At 38.1% G+C, this 18,722-nt stretch overlaps 1 protein-coding gene across 6 annotated transcripts in view; it reads left to right on the top strand.

The window, feature by feature from the left end:
- Positions 1-819: 819 nt before the first annotated feature.
- The window catches only part of LOC102217398 (transducin-like enhancer protein 1), a 48,712-nt gene continuing 30,809 nt past the window's right edge, over positions 820-18,722 (top strand). For 3 of the 6 annotated variants that reach the window (XM_023339882.1, XM_023339880.1, XM_023339878.1), the window contains exons 1-3: positions 820-1,423; positions 1,763-1,877; positions 18,201-18,364. In XM_023339882.1, the coding sequence (XP_023195650.1) occupies positions 1,779-1,877; positions 18,201-18,364 (263 nt within the window). In that variant the 5' untranslated portion in view covers positions 820-1,423; positions 1,763-1,778. The remainder of the gene's footprint in view (positions 1,424-1,762; positions 1,878-18,200; positions 18,365-18,722) is intronic. The other 3 variants (XM_023339881.1, XM_023339879.1, XM_023339883.1) reach the window with 2 other exon arrangements.

Here is an 18,722-nt window from a genome sequence, read left to right as displayed (position 1 = left end):
AAAGTGCATGCAAAGTGTTACGCCACTTTTTTCCCCTTTTCTGAATTCTAACCGTTTGTTTTATCAGTGTCAAAGAGTGTTACTGCACGTGTTACTGCAAAGTCAATTTAGCACCATAAATTGAGGAATATATTCGAGGGTTTTTTAAATGCGTTGCCGGGTTTGTGGAGAGAAATAAGGGGAAACCACAGAATCTTGATACACCAAGCACACAACCTCCTACTCGCATTTTCAATCACTCCAGGCACCCAGGAAAGGGTTAACCCCACGGAGCCGCTGTAGCATCGCATTGATTGACGTGTGGAGCCATTGTGCTGTCTACGCTGTCCAATCAGCAAGCGGTCACCTTAAGCCCACGTGGGGACTCTCAACGCTCATTGGCTCCCTCCGCCAATGTTTACCGTGCCGAGTCCGAGCCCCACGTGGAGATTTCATTCAATCGCCTCAACAATTCCTTTGAATCTCCTCTTTATAAGGCGTTTCAGTCATTTTCATTTTATTAAAATGTCGCATATGAGCGAATATATTTTCAATTATATATTCGCACGGGGTTGAACCGGGTAGCAACACTAACAAGACCAAATATCACCAGGCTATTTGGAGAAAAGCGTCATGTACGTGCGCTGATTAGTTATCTTTACTAATACGTACAACCTAAAACATGAAAATAAAGCATATTTAAGAGGGGTGTGAGAAGACGCATTTTTAGGCTTCCTGGGATTTCCCCCCCCCCCCCCCCCCCCCCCCCCCCCCAGGCAACTGAAATTCAAGGTCCCATGGAGGTTGGGATCAGATCAGAGCAGAGTAGGGGGAGTGGGAGAAGTGGAGGCACTGGGAGGATTGTGTGAAAAGAGAGCAGGCCAGCGAGGGAGACAAAAGAGGCTGCGGCGGCTGTATTGAGTGAGCTGGTGGTGTGTCCGTCTAGGAAGCCACAAGCTATAACCGCATCCCCCCCGCCCCCCCTGTGCCTCCCCTTCATTCTGGCCTTTATGCTTCAGACGGAGACTCATATCGAAGAAGGAGACAATTACAAACACCGAATCGTTGGAAGCGGAGCTGGGTTCTTGGGAAGACAGCTCCCTGTGGCCGGGTTTCTCTCCTCTCCTCTCCCCGGTCTTTCATTGCGCGTTGAGCTCGGCGTGGCGTGGCGTGGTGTGGCGTGGCGTAGGGCTGGAGATATAACCCAGAACAAAGGAGCCTTGAGCAGGGGAAGGAGCGAGTCGAGACTAGCTCTGCCATTATCTTTGAAACCCGGCCAAATGCCTCTGTGAGAGTCACAGCAGTACATTGGCTTGCTGGTGTATTTCTCGACGAAGCTTTTGGTCCGAAAACGAAGACAAAATAGGAAGGAGGAATTAAACAAAACGCGCACCAGGAGACACGCAAGTCGGCGGCTACAATGTTTCCTCAAAACCGACCACCGGTAAGTAGGCTAGCTACTATGTTCCACGCGTTTAATGAGGGCTGTGGTCTTTTAGCCTGAAAATACAACACATTTACACACCCTCACGAGTTGTTCGTTAGTCTTCTAAGACTCAGTAAGTCAAAACTGTTGGACTTTATCTTCTAGATTAAAAAAAAATACCGTGGAGAAAAGTATTGCACTTAAAACACAGACAAATCAACTTATTTTTTAAGTGAATATATTGTTTTCTTATGGAGGTCAGGTAGATTGCCAGTGGTTTTATTAGGGGGAAACACCTCCGACCCCCTTCTCCCCTCTCAAACAAGGTCCAACTTTCCTGACTGTCTTTGTGTGTAGATCTCATGATTGTTGGATGCCAGCAGCAGGTCAAAAATTTGCAACCCATTACTGGCTATCTGCAGACTGTTGTGCAGTTAACATGAACTGCATGTACCTCCCCTCATCAGGAGTTGTAAGTGAACTTATCTTGTTCTATAATGTCACTAAATATGGTGTGAGGCTGTTTCAGTATGACAGTGAATAAAAATCTGAATGAACTGCTTCATTTGTAAAGAGGAATGCAAGAATTATGTCTTCATGCTCCTCAAATAACTATTGAATTTGATCTGTAGCCTATGCAAATTCTTACCTGCTAAATTTCAAGTTTTCAAGTAAACATGCTTATTTTTAGATATTTGTTTATAGCCTTCCAGCTACGATTGGTTATTAGTTGTACTAGCTTCATGCCATGTGAGAGATTGATTGCCATGACAAGAGCTGTATTAATACTTCAAAACAAAGGCAAAAATTATTGGAGTTGAAATTGCAAATCTTAGAATAACAGTTAGTGTGGCTGCAGTACAAAATAAAAACTCCAGCAGTCTTGGTGTGTGTAAAAAATGCAGATGCTTATCCCAACTCTGATATTTTCAGAAGGCTGTCAGCATTTCTAAATCCACCATAATGGACATTAATCAAAATGTCAAAAGAATTAAACAATGCATCGTTCCTGTTATCTTCTGTAAGTTTCTGACTTTCTCATAGTCTTAATCAGTCGCAGGCATGTCTCGACATGCAGGAAATGCAAACAGTATTTTCTGGTTCTGAGATTACATAGGTTTGTGGTTTTTCCCTCAGTAACAACTTCTGCACTGAAGACTGTTGTCTGGTGCATTTCCTTATCATAAAAAGATTGGGATTTTGAGTTTCAGACCAATTTCTTGGTAAATCTCTGTCTAAAGTTGCTTTTTATATGCAATAAGAGTTTAATAAAGTGATAAAAGCTGTTTAGTTAGTCACACTATCTGCTCAGGTAGCCAACCTACTATGCAGAAAAACTCACTGCTTGCCAGTTTTTAAACACTGCTACATTAAAAAGAATGATGGGTGATGCTTCTTTAGTTTCTAGTCTACACCATAAGAGGCCTGAAATTGTTTTTAAACAACAAAATGTGTTGCTTTGTGATGCAACAAGATGGCACATGTGAGGAAGAGAAAAGCGAGAATACTCTGTACTCCATAAAAGCCGAGAACTATGGTACATATGAGGAAACATCTTTTGTGGTTTAGAAACCGCAGCTGTTGATAAACCAGCCTTGCCTTGTTGCCACACTTTCTTAAATGATCTGCCCATCTCAGGAGAAACTTGATCTGATTTTTAAACCCACACAGTTCCTTTTTTAACAGCTGGTAACATGGCTCTAAAAGTTAATAAATATATGAATTACCCTTGCTGTTTTATGATGGAGAGAGAATTTCATGCTGAAATGGCCTTAATTTGCTTTAGTGGAGTTTAGGTGGAGAGCTTTTTCAACAGACTCAAATGCATAAACGCTGGTCCTCTGACTGGGAGAAGTATCAATTAAGCTATGCTCATTTGCCTAACCCTCTTCTGTATCCCTCAGTCATGCCACCCTCCACCCTACCCCCAACAGTGTTTTGAGTTTCATGCCTGTTAGCTGAAATCAGTACAGACTCACTGTGACTTAACTTTAAGTATATGTTCTACACCTAGAAGGTGCTTTTGTTTATATGAATGAATGAAATTGCTCAACTATCATACATTTTAAATTGTTTTTTTTTTTTTTTTTTTCCACCTGCATTTAGTTTTGCTTTGTGAAAGCATTCTGAATCTCCCCACCACCCCACATACATGGAGCCCATACAGAAACACCGGACGCGCGCGTGCACACACACCAGCAGCTGTGTATTTAGTACGCCTAAGTGCAGGAAGGCAGCACAGGAGGCAGACTGTGGGTCTGCGGTTTGCACTGTAAACCCGATCCCTCTCATCCAGCCTCTCCACGCTGTGTTCCTGTGAGAGCTCCAGACCACATCTTAATGTATGGGCAGGCATCCCGGGGTGAGCGGAGCAGACTGCGGAGGGTCTGGGTGGGACATTCTGACCAGCAACCCCCATGTTTCGTTTCAGCCCGCCGCAGATCTCGACGCTGACATGTGCTCCGGCCGTCAGCAGCTCTCGTCTGAGCTGCGCAGTCAAGGGCCACTCAACCCGGCAAACTGTTTAATCTCTGCAAACGCAAGGGTGGCAGCAACCTGTCATCACTGGCTGTTTGAATGGTTCAAAGAATTAGACCCATGCACTGCATAAATATTTAGCACACATGTCCTAGAATCTTACAGCATGGTTTGTTTTTAATCCGGTCTTTAGTTGCATTTTTTTTTTAAAAGACCGAAGGAGACATTGTGGTCATAGACAACTGGCTGTAATTTAACCTTAATCTTTATAGCTCCTTACAACCGAACCTCTTCCTGATTCCTGGTGTCTGGTTGAAACTTGATATTTTTTATAGGAACACTGTGTTGTTGAATCTTTTTAGTGAGTAATTACTCTTCCAAGTAAGAGACGGCCAAATTCAAACTTTTTTTTTTTTTACATACAAATTATTGCATAGTATTAACAATAAATAATATGTTATACCAAAGGGTAAGTACCATGCAGAACATTTCAAAAATATTTCTTAAATCTTTATATGTTCTCAGATGACTTTGGGATCCAGTCTGGTGCCAGAAGCAGCAGATAAGCAAGGATTGGGTGTAGGATGTGGCTGGCTTGATGTGCTGGTTTAGATTCTTTAGCATTTTCCAACAAATGCAGACAGAATTAATTAGCAAAACAGCGTTAAAGCAGAAACATTTTTAGTGCCAGTTTGGTAACCCTAACTGCAGATTCCTATAACACCTCCTAAGGATTTCCCTTGAAATCGACAGTACAGAGAAGACATTGCGGATCACAATTATAACAATTATATAACAGTTCCAGTTTTTATTAGGAACTGGTTAAAATGTTTTTTTTAGTATATTACCTCAGAACAAACGCGTTATAGTTGTAGAAGAAATTGAATCCAGCTGTCATTGCATTAGTATATGCAACATACTAATCAAAAAGAACTGCTGGGATGCAATATTTATTGGAATATTATAAGCGCCAGATATCGAAATCCTGCCAGTAGTACATCTGACCCGTTGAATGGACTTTCATGACCCTCAATGCCCATATTTGATGTATTTTCATTGGCTGACATGCTAAAGCATAGGACAATTGTAATGAAGGAAAAGGGTTTGAAAAAATTGCTTAATTGATTATATTTGCAGAAATGATATCACAAATAAATGTTTTCGTGATTATCATGTAGCCATTTTTAATAGAGATTTGTGTTGTAGCTGGAAAAGGACAACCCAAACATAAGTTGTAAACAATCCCCTTTTGCATTTTTTTTGTTGCCATATATAAATGCTGATTATTCAAAAAATGGAAACCATTTTCTACAATTGTGGCATCATTGCAATTTAACCCAATATTTTAATGGAATATAGAGAAGTACTATATATTTGCATTTTTCTCTGAACCTGGGAGCGGAACCCTTCTGCTTGCATTCTGTGGTGTTTTTATCACTTACTACCTGTCTAAAACTGTGAAAAGGTGTTGGATGGTTCTTTTCCCCAGATCTTGCATTGATTCAACTACTCTGCATAATGTTATTCTGTGTCAAATAAGTGACTATAATCAGGTCACTTGACCTTGAAATTATCCCTACCATCACGAAGTGACATCATAATGCTGAGTGCAATATGGTTCTGTACCATTAAGCTCCCACTATACGCTCGAACGTGTGTAAGTGGTATGAATGTTGGCATGTCTGCACTACTTAAAGGCACTCTACAAAACTAATAAAAAAAGCCATTCCATTTATATTTAATTCACAAGAAGCTTGAGTCCTTTTTCTTTTCTTTTCTTTTTTTTTGACACAGAAATGAATCAAAACAAACAATAAAAAAAAAAGTTTTATTTTAGCTAAAGCCTACTTTTTACAAATGCTTACTTGAAATGTTTTCCTGAGAAATAGCTCAGATTAGAATATAAATACTGCCAGTATGCTGGAGCAAAGCAGGATACAGCAGTCAATGTTATCGAGATGATTGTGTGTGGGGGAAGGAGAATATATAGCTTTTATTTAAGGATGTAGCAACCAGACAATGCAATTTACCATTTGTCTGTTTGACAAATTCTCTTCAGTCAAATTGGTGAAGAAACTAATTGTCCCAGAGCTTTCTCCATATTTTACTTTGAGGTGAGTAAAAAATCTGTTGAAAATTTTAGAACTAATGATTCAGACCATAATCTTATAATCCCTTCATTTCTTGTGATTTCAAAAAATACCTCCATTAAGGGAAATGCAATGGATTCTCTTTTTTCTTTCCTTGTCAGTGTTTTGTATGTTTATTTAAGATAACACATTTTTTTTCTTTCTTTTTTTTTTTTTTTTAGAAATCCTATTTGTTTTTTTATGGCTCTGACTGTATGTGCTAAACATAGAGTCAGATTACACTAGTTCTTCTAAGAATAAAGCTAATCTCTTCATAAAATAATCTTAGTACACCCATTATTTTCAAACAGCATATTACATTCATTATATTTTTGTATAATCCAGTAAACTTTAAAGATTTAATAACAGCTATAGTTGTGTGTGTGTGTGTGTGTGTGTGTGTGTGTGTGTAGAAACGTACAGATAATGCCTACTAGCTTAATACTATTAAATTCTATTCTCAAAGCTCCTGAGGTCTAAATGGTCATGTTGCATTTTATTCAGGTTTTACGTCATTGACTTGAGATGCGAATCATAATTCTGCACCAGAATCAACCAGTCACTGTAGATCTACAATGGCTGAATAAGGCAGTGATTGTTATGGAAATAAATTATGAAAGAAGTCTGTGTCAGTGAAGTGCATCCACAATCCCACCACTGCTGGTTCTGACTACACATCCAAACAGACTTCTCTGCAGAAGTTGCAGTCACTGTTCCACAAATGGCCATTGATAATAGTTTTGCTTACTTTTTTCTTAACTTCTTTTGCTTGATGACCTTGTGACAATTTTCTTGGCTCCCGTTGCTCATTAACTTTTAAATCTATCCATACATTATTACTTCTGTAACCAATGCTCTGCTGTGTGACATCTGCATTCTTCTTCTACTCATGGTTTGCTCTGGAGTCGTAAACTGTTCACACAGAAGTCTGATTGTGGTCTCACTTAATTAGGAGTATGAACAACCATGGCAAAAAAAAAGATTGGATTTCATCGAAAAATTGGAATCAAGACTTGCTGTGTGAACATGGCCTTTTATCAGCCTACCAATTATTGCATAGAAGTAATCTGTGGTTGGAGTACTGTACATATAGATATAGTGATGGCCCTTACAATTCAGTATGATATGCACCTCTACAAACACAACTTTTACATTCTCTTTGGACATCAATTTTTTAGTTGTTCTAAGTAGACTAACCCTTTATTAGCTTAGTGATCCAACACCGACAAAGTCAAGTCAGATCACACTCATGAGAGGCATTGTGGCTATGAGTGACTAATATGAATCTCAAACATTAGTACCAGCAGAAATCAAACCTGCCCTATCCTGGTCCTCGCATGCTTTTAGCTCTTTATCCCCACTGTTGTCCAGTGGTGAGAGTGCAGTTATCGATCAGCAGCCTGCCCACTTCGGTCAGCCGGCAATTAGGGAGAGGGATGGAAAAGGCCAAGGGAAATTAAGGGGGGAAAAAAAAAATCTGAAGGTGTACACAAGCTTCTCCAGAAGCGTGTCTTCTTAGAAGGAACAAACAAGCTAAGGGGGTGTTGCCTAATAAGAGAAGGCACCTCCAGCAATTAAGGCAGCTGACAAATCGTAGTGCTTTGCTAATGCGGGCTGACAGCAGGGAAATTTGAATAATGAGGCGTGTGGGAGGAAGAAGACGAGAGGTATAGTGGGGCCGGGGGTGCTGAAAAAGAGAAAAATGTGTGGCATTAATGAAACAGGTGCCTCACAGACCGTTAATGCGAAGTAATCATTGGGAGGTTACAGGCAAATTTCTTCAGCAGCAGGCCAAGCTGATGGCTACTTGATGTACAGTGGGGAAGGTGAAGACATGAGAGGTTTGTGTGCTGGTCTAACAATTCCAATGACTGGCAATGAGTAACAGTCCTGTTATGTATATTTTGAGGCTAAATTTTAATACTTTTAAGGAAAGTCAAAATACATGGTCTCAGGAATGGATTTATGTGCATTAAAGTTATTTTTCCTCCCTTTACACAACTTTTGTCACTGTGTTCTTGTTTGTTTGATGGAAAAGAGAGAGGGAGAGATTGGTGGGTGTTTACTCCAATGTTCAACTTTCTGGGTAAGCAGTGTAATTAGTGGCTGAACTAATGGGTTGAGCCATCTGAAGGGAGGCAGCATCAAATCATCTGTTCAGCTGAGTGAGAGAAAAATTTGGTCCAGTCAAAGGAAACCGACCTTAATTTGGCAGCATTTGGGACTTGGCTTGAGGGATGAGCCAACTGACCTACAACTTCAGAAAAAACTGAGGAGTATAAGTTTGTTGACATCCGTGGTGCTTTTAAAGTAAATCCTGCTGATCATTTTGGCTCACTGTTTTACCTTAGTTAATTTGTGCATCAGATTATTTTGTAAAATAAAACAAATTTGACTTTTTCTATTGTATCCTGAAGAAAAGGCTTTATATATCTTGGGTGAATCCCTATGTTACTATTTCACTTCCATTGCACACACTTTGGTGTGTGCAATGGAAGTGAAATTTCTCATAAAATCTCTGGAAAATGGTTCCTTCTCCCTTTTGAAAAAATTGCTTTAAGATGGTGGTACCTACGGTCGATGGCCTTTTACTGAAAGCATTGCTACAAATTCAATTTGAGCCACAAAATAAAAAATAACCTCTTGGGTAAGATTCTAAAGAGCATGTAATGGTCATAATTTCATTTAAACTATATAATATAGTAGGTTCTATGTTTTTTTCTTTTTTCATTTTTTGCATCACAAAACAAATGTAAAATTTGCCAAAAAAAAAAATGCACCTCTAAAATTGCTAAACTCTCAGTCCTGGTGTAAACATAAAAGGGGTGTAATGTCAGGGGCCCATTAAGTATGATTACTAGACTGTTCAAGAGCACAAGATTTGATACTATGGTTTAGATTTATGGGCCATTTGCAATCTTTTTTTCTTTTTTGTAAGGCTATGGTCTGCCAAAACAAATTTTATTAAATTCCAACTTCCCTTTGTGAACGACACTTAACTGTGTTCAAATTAGTTTTCTTTTTTTTGAAAAATCTTTTTCTCAGAGTTTTTGCGGCGCTTGTGGCTTGTATTTTTTCTACAGTAGGCAGACAGGAAGGAGGGAAGACATGCGGCAAAGGTCGTCGGGACCGGGAGTCGAACCCACGACGTCCGCGTCGAGGACTAAGGCCTCCAAACGTGGGGTGTGCTAACCCCCTGCGCCTCCACGGCACGCCCCCAAATTAGTTTTCTTGCCCTTTACACCCATAATTTTATTTTAACTAGTTTCACTGAATTAAAACAGACAAAATAACGTAGAAGTTTATATTTTGTCAACCGGGAGATAAATCTGATCAGGAATAAGCCAACAGTGATTGCCTTATATTTCAACCCATGTCTGAATAACCTGGCTCAGAAAATCAAAATTCCAACAAATAACGCAGCATAACCAGCCTTTGTTGCTGTGCTTGTAAGAAATGACCTAAATCTGGGGTTCATTGGTCCGTCCTTCATCCCCGTGTAATGTCATCCGCCTTTAATATGTCGACCTCTGTAACAGTTATTTTTTATGAACCACTTCAATTCCTAACTATTAACTAATCTATTTTTCAAAGATCCATTCTGCACTAGTTTATGACAAAATTAAACAAAATTTCTTGATTCTCGTCATTGCTTAGAAGTGTTGTAGGGTTTAACATGCTGCCCCCCCCTTTAATGTCCTCCAACCCACCAACAAAAAGCTGTTTAATGCAGAAATGCAATCCACTCCCCTCCTGCCTCCCTCACCAAACATATTGCTTTGTAAGATGTTTATCCAATATCAGGATGCAGGTTTGACCCTTACTAGACATTTCAAGGCTAAAACCAAATTCTTACTGGTAAATCTAGTCACTTTGGCCTCTTGGCTTTTGCTTTTCCTGTTTCAATCATCCATCCCCTATGTTTTAGTATGAACAATAAAAGTCTGTAATTGTACACAAAGCAGTAAAAGTACATGAAAAAGATCTTTGCAGAAATATTTATTTTAGACCGACACTAGAAGTGCAATGAATCCCTCTTCCATTTCGAGATGCAATGTGTTATTATTTGAGGTGCATTAGATCACTTGCATGTTTACAGCTTGAAATGAAAAAAAAAAGGATTGCTCCTGTCTTTAATTACAATTCCATGATTTTTAATCTCCAAAAGATGCTTCTAAATAAACAAAATGATGGCTGCAATAAATCAAAACAGTGCTGGCTCTTTTTTAATAAGGAAACTGAATAGTATGATTGAGCTGACAGATGAACACTATGGGCATGTCTGATTGCAATAAACTGCATGTGTGCTCATAAATACTTGTGGAACACTGCACTATGCACAGATCCACTTAATGTCAGGAGTGAGCATGTGTGGGTGTGTTGTCGTAGAAATGAATGTGTTTGTGTGCACATGTTTTGAGGGTGAGGGGTTTAAACCAAGGATGTGAGCTCATGGTGGTTTGGTTCTTGTGGTGCAATCAGAGGGAACTTAAATGAAAACATATTGATTTTATTCAGGGAATGTCACGCGGGTAATGGTACCTTTTTATATTTTTATGCATGTGGTCAAATTGTTGAAAATGTTTTGAGTCTTTGTTTTCAGTTTTAACACAATCACACTTTGATATACTCCAAGAAGGTCCCACAACTTTGTTTTCTTTTAACTTAGTTTCTTTTAACTAAGTACTCTGACCTATGCAAACTTTAAAATACAGGTACAGTTAGAACTTTTCAGGATACTATAAATGATAAACTAAACATAAGCACGTGTAGAAATTGTCATAGATTATTAGCCAGTTAAAAACCCTTCTTGACACAAATTATAGGTTTATTTTAAACTCAGTGAGGAAATTAAGCCCAGGTTCAGAGATAAGTGATGGTCTAAATATATGATGTTCTCACCTGTTTTGGCCTGCAGTTGTAGAACTATGAAGTCTTGTGGCTTTGTACGTTCTCTTTATTTCTTTAATTTTCCACAGACTTGCACAGTATTATACTGGAATCAGCTTTTCCTTCTCCATTACCTTTTAATCACTTTAGAGGCTGTTGGTTTTCTACATGCGCTCTACCATCACTCTGAAACTACCAGCTATACTTTTCTAATCCTGTACCATTTCTCTTAAATGCATTGTGGCCAAAATAAGTATATTGTGTGTGTTTAAGTGTGCTATTTTTCTATGTTTTTATTTTTTATTTTCCCCATTGTCCATGTTACAACTCACAGGTAAACCATCCCATCTGTTCATTTTAAAATGGGTTCAAACAAGAGTTTGTTTAACCACAAGTTCTCACGTCTTTCTCAGAGAAGGACCAGTTTAGGCTTTCAGAGTGCCCACATGGCATGCTCACGACCACGTTTTTGAAAACTACTGTTGTTAATTTCTCAATTTTCTGGAGCAATCTGTGATGTTTTCAAACGTAGAAGGTTAATTATACTCCTAAAGGCGGTGTTCACTGCGCATGCTGCCACACCATGTTCCTTTACTACCAATCACACAAACAAAAGCAGTAAAATCTTAATTAAAATAATATGTCAGGCTTACTTCAGGTTTGAGGCCTATAATCAAAATTAAGTAGTTGGGTTGGATTGGACTCAGACACAATCAGGATTGATTTTTTTAGAAAAAAAACTCTAGAAAGCAAAAATGAGTTAAGAAGTAGTGCTAGCAGTATGCTAACCCTCAGGATCTTGTAAATTATTATAAATGCTGACAATATAAATGATTAACATTTTCCAATTATGCCTATTGATATATTTGTCATAATGTTGAAACACAACTTGACAGAAAACATAGAATAAATTAATTTAGTATCAGTTTTCAAGTAGTTGACCTTGCCTGTTTTGCTAATTGTTATGCTTTGTCAACAATCTGCTTTTGATTGAACAACAAGATATTATCTGGTTAGTTGCTTTGGATTTCTGCTCTTCCACCTTTCAATTACTATTATCTTAAGAGTGATGCATTTCTCTAACTTCCACATCTTGACAGCACTGTTTGACCAGTGAAAATTCTTCCAAGCAGCGGAATTATTTTAAGTAATTTGTCTTTTAAATGATGGAAACAAGTTTGCAGCAATATGTTGGGGGAGTGTCGGCATTATATATCTTATCCAGATAGCCAGAGAAAACTGAGCCCAATATAACACATTTTCTGGTATCTTAGAAAGGACTTTAGACCAGATGAATAGGTTTTCAAGAGCATTTTTAAGGTTTTCTGTATTTTTGTTTTTTTTATCTTTCATATTTGGTACTAATTACCAACTCAAGACTAGGTTAAGGTCAAGGGAATCTTACTGAATCACAGTAATGATTCAGTAGTGAATTGTATTTGTGTCAATCTCTTCTTGGTGAGAAAAGTCCATTGGATGAACCAGTTGTGGTTGGTATGGGCAGAGTAAATGGCAGTTGGTTTTTTGAGAACATGGAGCTATAGATAGACATGCAACCAGTGTAGCATGAGCCCGGGCTCTAGCCTCCATGGCTGGCTTCTTTGAACAGAATAAATCAAAGTCTTGGATGTTAACATGTTCTGCTTAAGATGTTTTTTTCTTCTTAAAAAAGTAAATAAAGCACTCCAGAAACATAACCTACAGGTTTAGGAGGTGCAAAGAGACCTGGCCTATATTTGTGCAACAGTAAATTTCCATCTAGGCAAGCTTTGTTTGTGAGCAGATGGTGTTTCTCTTGTTTGCTCTCAAGGTGGGAGGGACTGAATAACTGGCTGGTGGATTATCAGGTGAGACTCTTTGCTCAGATCTATTCCCTTGAGGTCACCAGGTCATCTTATTGTCCTGACCTCTCACTTTAAAAGCAGCTCAGCAGTTTGTTGGATTAGGAGTGGGCACTGACAAATGTTGGTCATAAGGAGGTTGGGAAAAACTTACATTCAGTGCTCAGTTTTTTTTTTAAATGAGTGGAAATATATTTTTAAAAAAGCTAAAATACATAGGGAATTGAAGCCAGTAAAAACCTTTGTGCCCTTCTTTTTTCCCATGGAAGATTTATTGCCCTGCTTCAAAGCGTCATGTGAAAAATGAGAAGAAAGAGACTGTGTATTTTATCATGTTTTCTTGTCAGGTATGAGGTGTGCATATGTGTGAGCAAAACTGAGAATGCACGGGTTTATCAATTGACTGTGTGTGTAACGGTGGGGCTGAGTGAGCAAAGTTAGAGTGGGTTTGTTTCGCTCCATGTTCTTGGTGGGGATCTGGCAGACAGATTGAGAGCAACTTGTTAGAAAGAAAGATGAACAATGAGGCCACTTCCCATTTTCTACCAACTTTTTTGTTCAGAGTTCTTTCTCTTCTTTTAGAAGAGATTAATGTATTCTAATCTCACGTGTAAATTTCCAGAAATGCTTTTTATTCCCACTTTTACTTTTCATTAGGGTTCTTTTTTTTTCCTCTTCAAATTTAGTTTAAAAATAAAAACACAACTATAGTACTTGCATTACATAGGGTAGAAGAGAATTAACACAAATATGATTTTTTTTCCTTCTTTGTTACTTTTACCATTATTAGTAGAGATTATTTTACGATGATTATTAGTTTTTTGTGGTTTTATTTGTAGCTGTATAAGAGATTATGAAAGAATTATAGGGTGTACATTGGCAAGGAGTTTATAATTATTCTAATGTCGTATGTCTGGTTGTTACAATAGTCACTACTATTATTATTATGCATCTCTAGATTTTCTTGTCTTATAAGTCAGTTTGTATCCATTTTTGCTTATGTAATATCATTTATTTGTTGGTACTTTAGCACAATATATTGAAGAGACATGAATACCATAAGATGGTTCTAATTACAAATTTCTGATAATTATTGAGTTGGTAAATTTCATTACAGTGAGTCAAGGGGTAGGATTAATTTAATATTAACTTATTCCTACTCCTTTTCAAACAGAAAAGCAGTGATAAACTAATTATTTTGTTCTTGGCTATGTATGTACATGATTTATCTTGTCCTACTGATTACATGTTTTCTTGTTTTTAAAACCTGTTTGAAATGAATAAATAGTTAAATAAATTAAATGAAATTTTCCTCATTGGCTATTGGTTCTCCTGTACAGTGACTACAGTTCATCAACCCAGAAATTTGCCAGTGGGAATGTCTGAAGTCTCAGTGAATGAGTTCATGTCTTTTAGTTGTGTGATGCACCATCCTCTGTCATCCCCACTTGTCAGTAAATTTTTTTTTGTTAATTCATCATGCTAATTAGTCATTGGGTTGGAAAGAGGTCTTCCTGATTTGCGATCGGTGTGTAAATGTAGAAGTGGCATCTGAAGTTTCAGACCAGAACTGGAGTAGAACTTGAAGTGCAAAAACTAAAGGAACATTCACACCAAAGCTGTTTCCTTCGCTTTAAGCAGCCCACAGTCATTCTCTTTCAGGCAGGTGTGAAATCTCATTTGAACTTTGGCATAAATCAAACATGGATTTCTTTCACTTTAGGGATGCATAATTTCCACAAATACATTGCAATGGTACCCCATATTAATTTTGTAAAGGGATGCAATAATGTAAACATTTGGTGAGCCAATGGATTTAGTCTCACTCTTGTCCACACCTGACATGGATTAGTGTCCAAGATGCTAAATCTTTTTAACAATTGCCACATTTATCACTATTGCCGTATTTACTGCCAATATTGCAGGATTTTTCATTTACAGTGGGAAAACAATCTTCAGACTGAAGTGAACCAAGAGACAAAGTGGCAGCTTCTTGTGATATGAGCAAATGTTGTAACTGCATGACATGGTTCAGACAATTTGATTTTTGAAGTGTGCTGTGTGAAAATGAACCAAAACGTTATAAAAGCATAATTTGTTTTCTGCATATCCCATTCAGTCCAGCTTAATCTTGCTTTAAAGGAGTGGTCTTCAACTCCACTCCTCTAGGGCAGGTGTCCTGCAACTTTTAGATGTTTGTCTGCTTCAACACACCTGAGCCAACTGAGGTCATTAGCAGGACTCTGGGAAACTTGACTCCATACAGAGGAGATGATTCAACCCTCAAGGCCTGGATTTGAATAGCCCTGCTTTAAAATGTCAACAACTTTGGTCTTGGACTCAGGTCTCATGGAGAATCTTTCTCATATTTATTGTTGAGTTAGACTGTATGTAAGACATAGACTCAATTCTGAACGAGGATTCTATAATCTGTGAAAGATTGAGTATGATTTATTTACCAGGGACATTTATTAGAAGCTTTCAGATATTATTGGCTCTCAACAACTTGTTCATGTCCACTGCAGCTTCACAATATTGGCCGAAAATATTTCCTACCTTAATGAATGACTTCAGGTTATTTCTGAATAAAAATATAGCTGGCATGACTAACACACTTGCAGCTTTTCAAAATTAAAGCATGCACTTCATGTACTTGAAATTCTGCATTCTCTCATTCATTCAGTACACTACACTGCCTTCATTTTGGAATCCATCACATACCTTGGGACATGCTTACAGTTTGCACTTAAACATTTAAAATGTACATTTAGAACATTGTTTTTCAAAATGATTAAGATTTTTACAAATCCATCCATTCGGTAGAGACACTACAAGGCTCTAAAGTCCGTGTGGTGCACTGCATAATGAATTGGCAGATAATTCAAACACGTTTGAATTATTTAGCTATTTTGTTTTTGAAAAAACAAAGTTGCCTATTAGTCTGTCTCCTTTGGAAATGAGAAGTGTTGAGATGTGAACTCATTTCTGCTATTTTTCTTTGAACATAAATCCGTGTTTATATTTCTAATGAGGCGAGTATTACACTTAATCAACTTTCAAAATTTGTTTTTGACTTTACAGAATGCAGCTCTAATCTGAAGTTTCTCATGTATTGTGCTCATACCAGCATCAACTCGGTGTGTAGGGTTTTTCTTTCTCGAGTTGTAAAGATGGGCAGTTGTCTTGACTTTTTCTTGTTTATGTAGGTCATTTTATTGTCCTTTCATGTTGAAATTTGCTTTATGAAATTCACTTTGAATTATGTATATGTTTCATATCATTAAAACAAAAGTATATTCCAAACTTTTCTTTTCTTAGTAAGAGCTTGCAAGACCAATTAGTGGAACACATTGGTCTTATTGTGTTCCACTAATAAGACCAATGATGAGTGATGCTCTTAAGCCCAATACGGTCTACATTTTTTGTCTCTGTGCTGCAAGGACAAAATGACATGATGTAATTTTGTCCCTCATTATGTGCAGAAGTAGTTTTTTTTTTCTTGCATTACTGCATGACTGGTCGGAAATTTGAAGTGGTTGTGGTTACTAAACCGAAAAAAATCCCACAATGGGTGGGACCTATGAGGACTTCCCAAAAGCTCTGCACTTGTGAAATATGAAATTGCCTGTTTAGAAAGAAATTAATTTTTGTTCTTTTTCTCCTTGAGTAAAGGAACCCATTTTTCTATTCTTGTGGACTATACGTGGACCCTTGGTTTCGAGACACGGTCATGTTCTGTGTTTTTTTTTTGTAAATGGAAACTTTTTCAAACAGCTGAAGTTGTTTTATTTGTTTTTTTTGCAAATGCAAGAAAAAAAGCTATTAGCTTTCTTTCAGCCAGCTCTCTGACAGTGTGCTGCAATCAAGCTTGGACGGGATTACTTTGTGCTCAACACAACTGGAAAACTCTAGTCACCTAAGCACTCCAAAGTGCATGACACCCTGAAAATTGAAGTAGTTTTGAAACTGCAACATGTCAGAACTCTGGTTTAACTTGATGCCTACGTAGACTCGGTTTGTATGACCACTTTTAAAAGTTTTTTTTTTATTTTTTTTACATGTATTGGTTTGACAAATGCAAAATTAAATTTCCTTACAAACATGAATAAAATGCAGAGCATTTTCTGATTTCTTTTTGTTCCCTTTTGGGAAAAGATGATAATACTTTAATCAAATCCCCTGGCAGCCAGAAAAAGTAAGATGGCTACTGATTAGGAATATTTGTAGAAAACAAATTGAGTTTCACTCTTTAATACACCCTTAGGAGGAAGATGTTGCAATAAGAAAACCTTGGTGTTTACGTGGCACCATGTGGAAAGTTGTATCCTTCTGCCTGAACTCAAGAAATTAAGCTGCTGAGAAGTAGCGCAGTCTACTCCACACTCAGGCTGTATTTGTGTGATCATAAGCTGCACATCTGAGGAGAAATAGGCGTCGTTAGTGTTGTTGGTCTTATAAACCACCAGGGATTCGGCGTTATACATCTGAGTTTAGTTTTTTTAATTAGGACGGAGCACAGTAATCAACACATCTGCAACACACCTCAGTATATAACCCTGAAACTGGCACAATAGCTGATCTATAATCTTTGTAATTTTTACGGTTGTCCATTTTTGGATTGCTTGAAAATATTCTGCACCAAGCACATTTCTGGATTCTTTAGTGTTGTTTTTAACATCAGATAAATCAAAATCGAATCCTTCGAGTAAGTGAACATCACCATCTTGGTTACATGTTGTGAAGCTTATGAGCCAGCTGTCCCCAAAACTGTCTGCTTCTTCTCTCGCCTTATTTTGACACAGAGACAGACAGACGGACAGACCCGACCACCCTCTTAGACGTCTCTCAGCTCCCTTTTGTCTGCCTGTCTCGCAGCATTACCCCTACAGTTGTGTTCTCCTAATTGCTGTGCACCCTGCAGTGAAGAGAGACTATCTTCAGAAGCTGTGGGGGGCTGGGGCATTAGTAATGATGAGGTGTTTTTTGGTTTTTTTTTCCCACCACTTAAAAAAATGGTGCTCTACTTTAATATTGAGATATGAACTCAGTCTTTTTATTTAACTGGGAAGTCCATATATGCATCCGAGTACTGCTGGCCTATTCAGATTTGCCTCTGGAGGCAATGACAGCATTTCTGGATTAGACTGTGCTCCTCCTGCTCATTGATCAGCATTTACATCGTTGGCATTGACATTTTATGGCTTCCTGTGGATGTTTTGAACGTTGTGTTGTAGCTATTGGCTCTTACTAAAAGCTAAAATGTGCTTTTTTTATTGCCACTTGTCATTTTCCACAGAAAATTCCTCAGCTGTTACCACAAAGTTGTTGACAGGATTTGGAGTTCTGATGCCAACAGTGACTCCCTTTTGGCAATTATTCTGCACTTATAAATGCACACGGTGTTCTCATTAGTGACTATAAATTTGATTTCTTTTTTTTTTTCTTTTGCTCTTTCAGGCGCCTCTTCAGCCACCCCCAGGGTCTTCAGCCTCAGTGGTGGCGGCAGCAGCGGCGGCGGCAGCAGCGGCCTCAGGGACTCCCCAGTCACTGAAACTAACCTATCCAGAAACTCTGGACCGCATAAAGGAGGAGTTTCAGTTCCTGCAGACACAGTACCACAGGTGGGTGGGTAGCAAGTTGAAGGCTTTTTCCACTGTACTGTTCTGCTACTTTGGCTCGGTGAAAGTAGGGTTTCCCCCTGAAAACTAGATATACCTGATAGTAGAGCAGCTAGGGAAGTCCACCAATGACCTACCATGTTTTTGTGTTTAAAAATGTTAAAAGTTGAAAGGAAATTTGAAAATATGGGTAATTATAAATTATTAGAAGCCTCTTTTGGCAATACATAATCTATAACTACTCTCAAAAAAGGCAAAGGCAAAAGAATATTTTTTTTAATTTTTTTGCACATCACTAATTATAATAATCAGCCAGGGGACCTTAAATGAAGCAATTTAACGCTGGTCACATTTAATATAA

The sequence above is a fragment of the Xiphophorus maculatus genome, chromosome 9 (genome assembly GCF_002775205.1).
Source record: "Xiphophorus maculatus strain JP 163 A chromosome 9, X_maculatus-5.0-male, whole genome shotgun sequence".
NCBI classification, from domain to species: Eukaryota; Metazoa; Chordata; class Actinopteri; order Cyprinodontiformes; family Poeciliidae; genus Xiphophorus; species Xiphophorus maculatus.
This window is presented reverse-complemented; position numbering and strand designations above follow the sequence as displayed.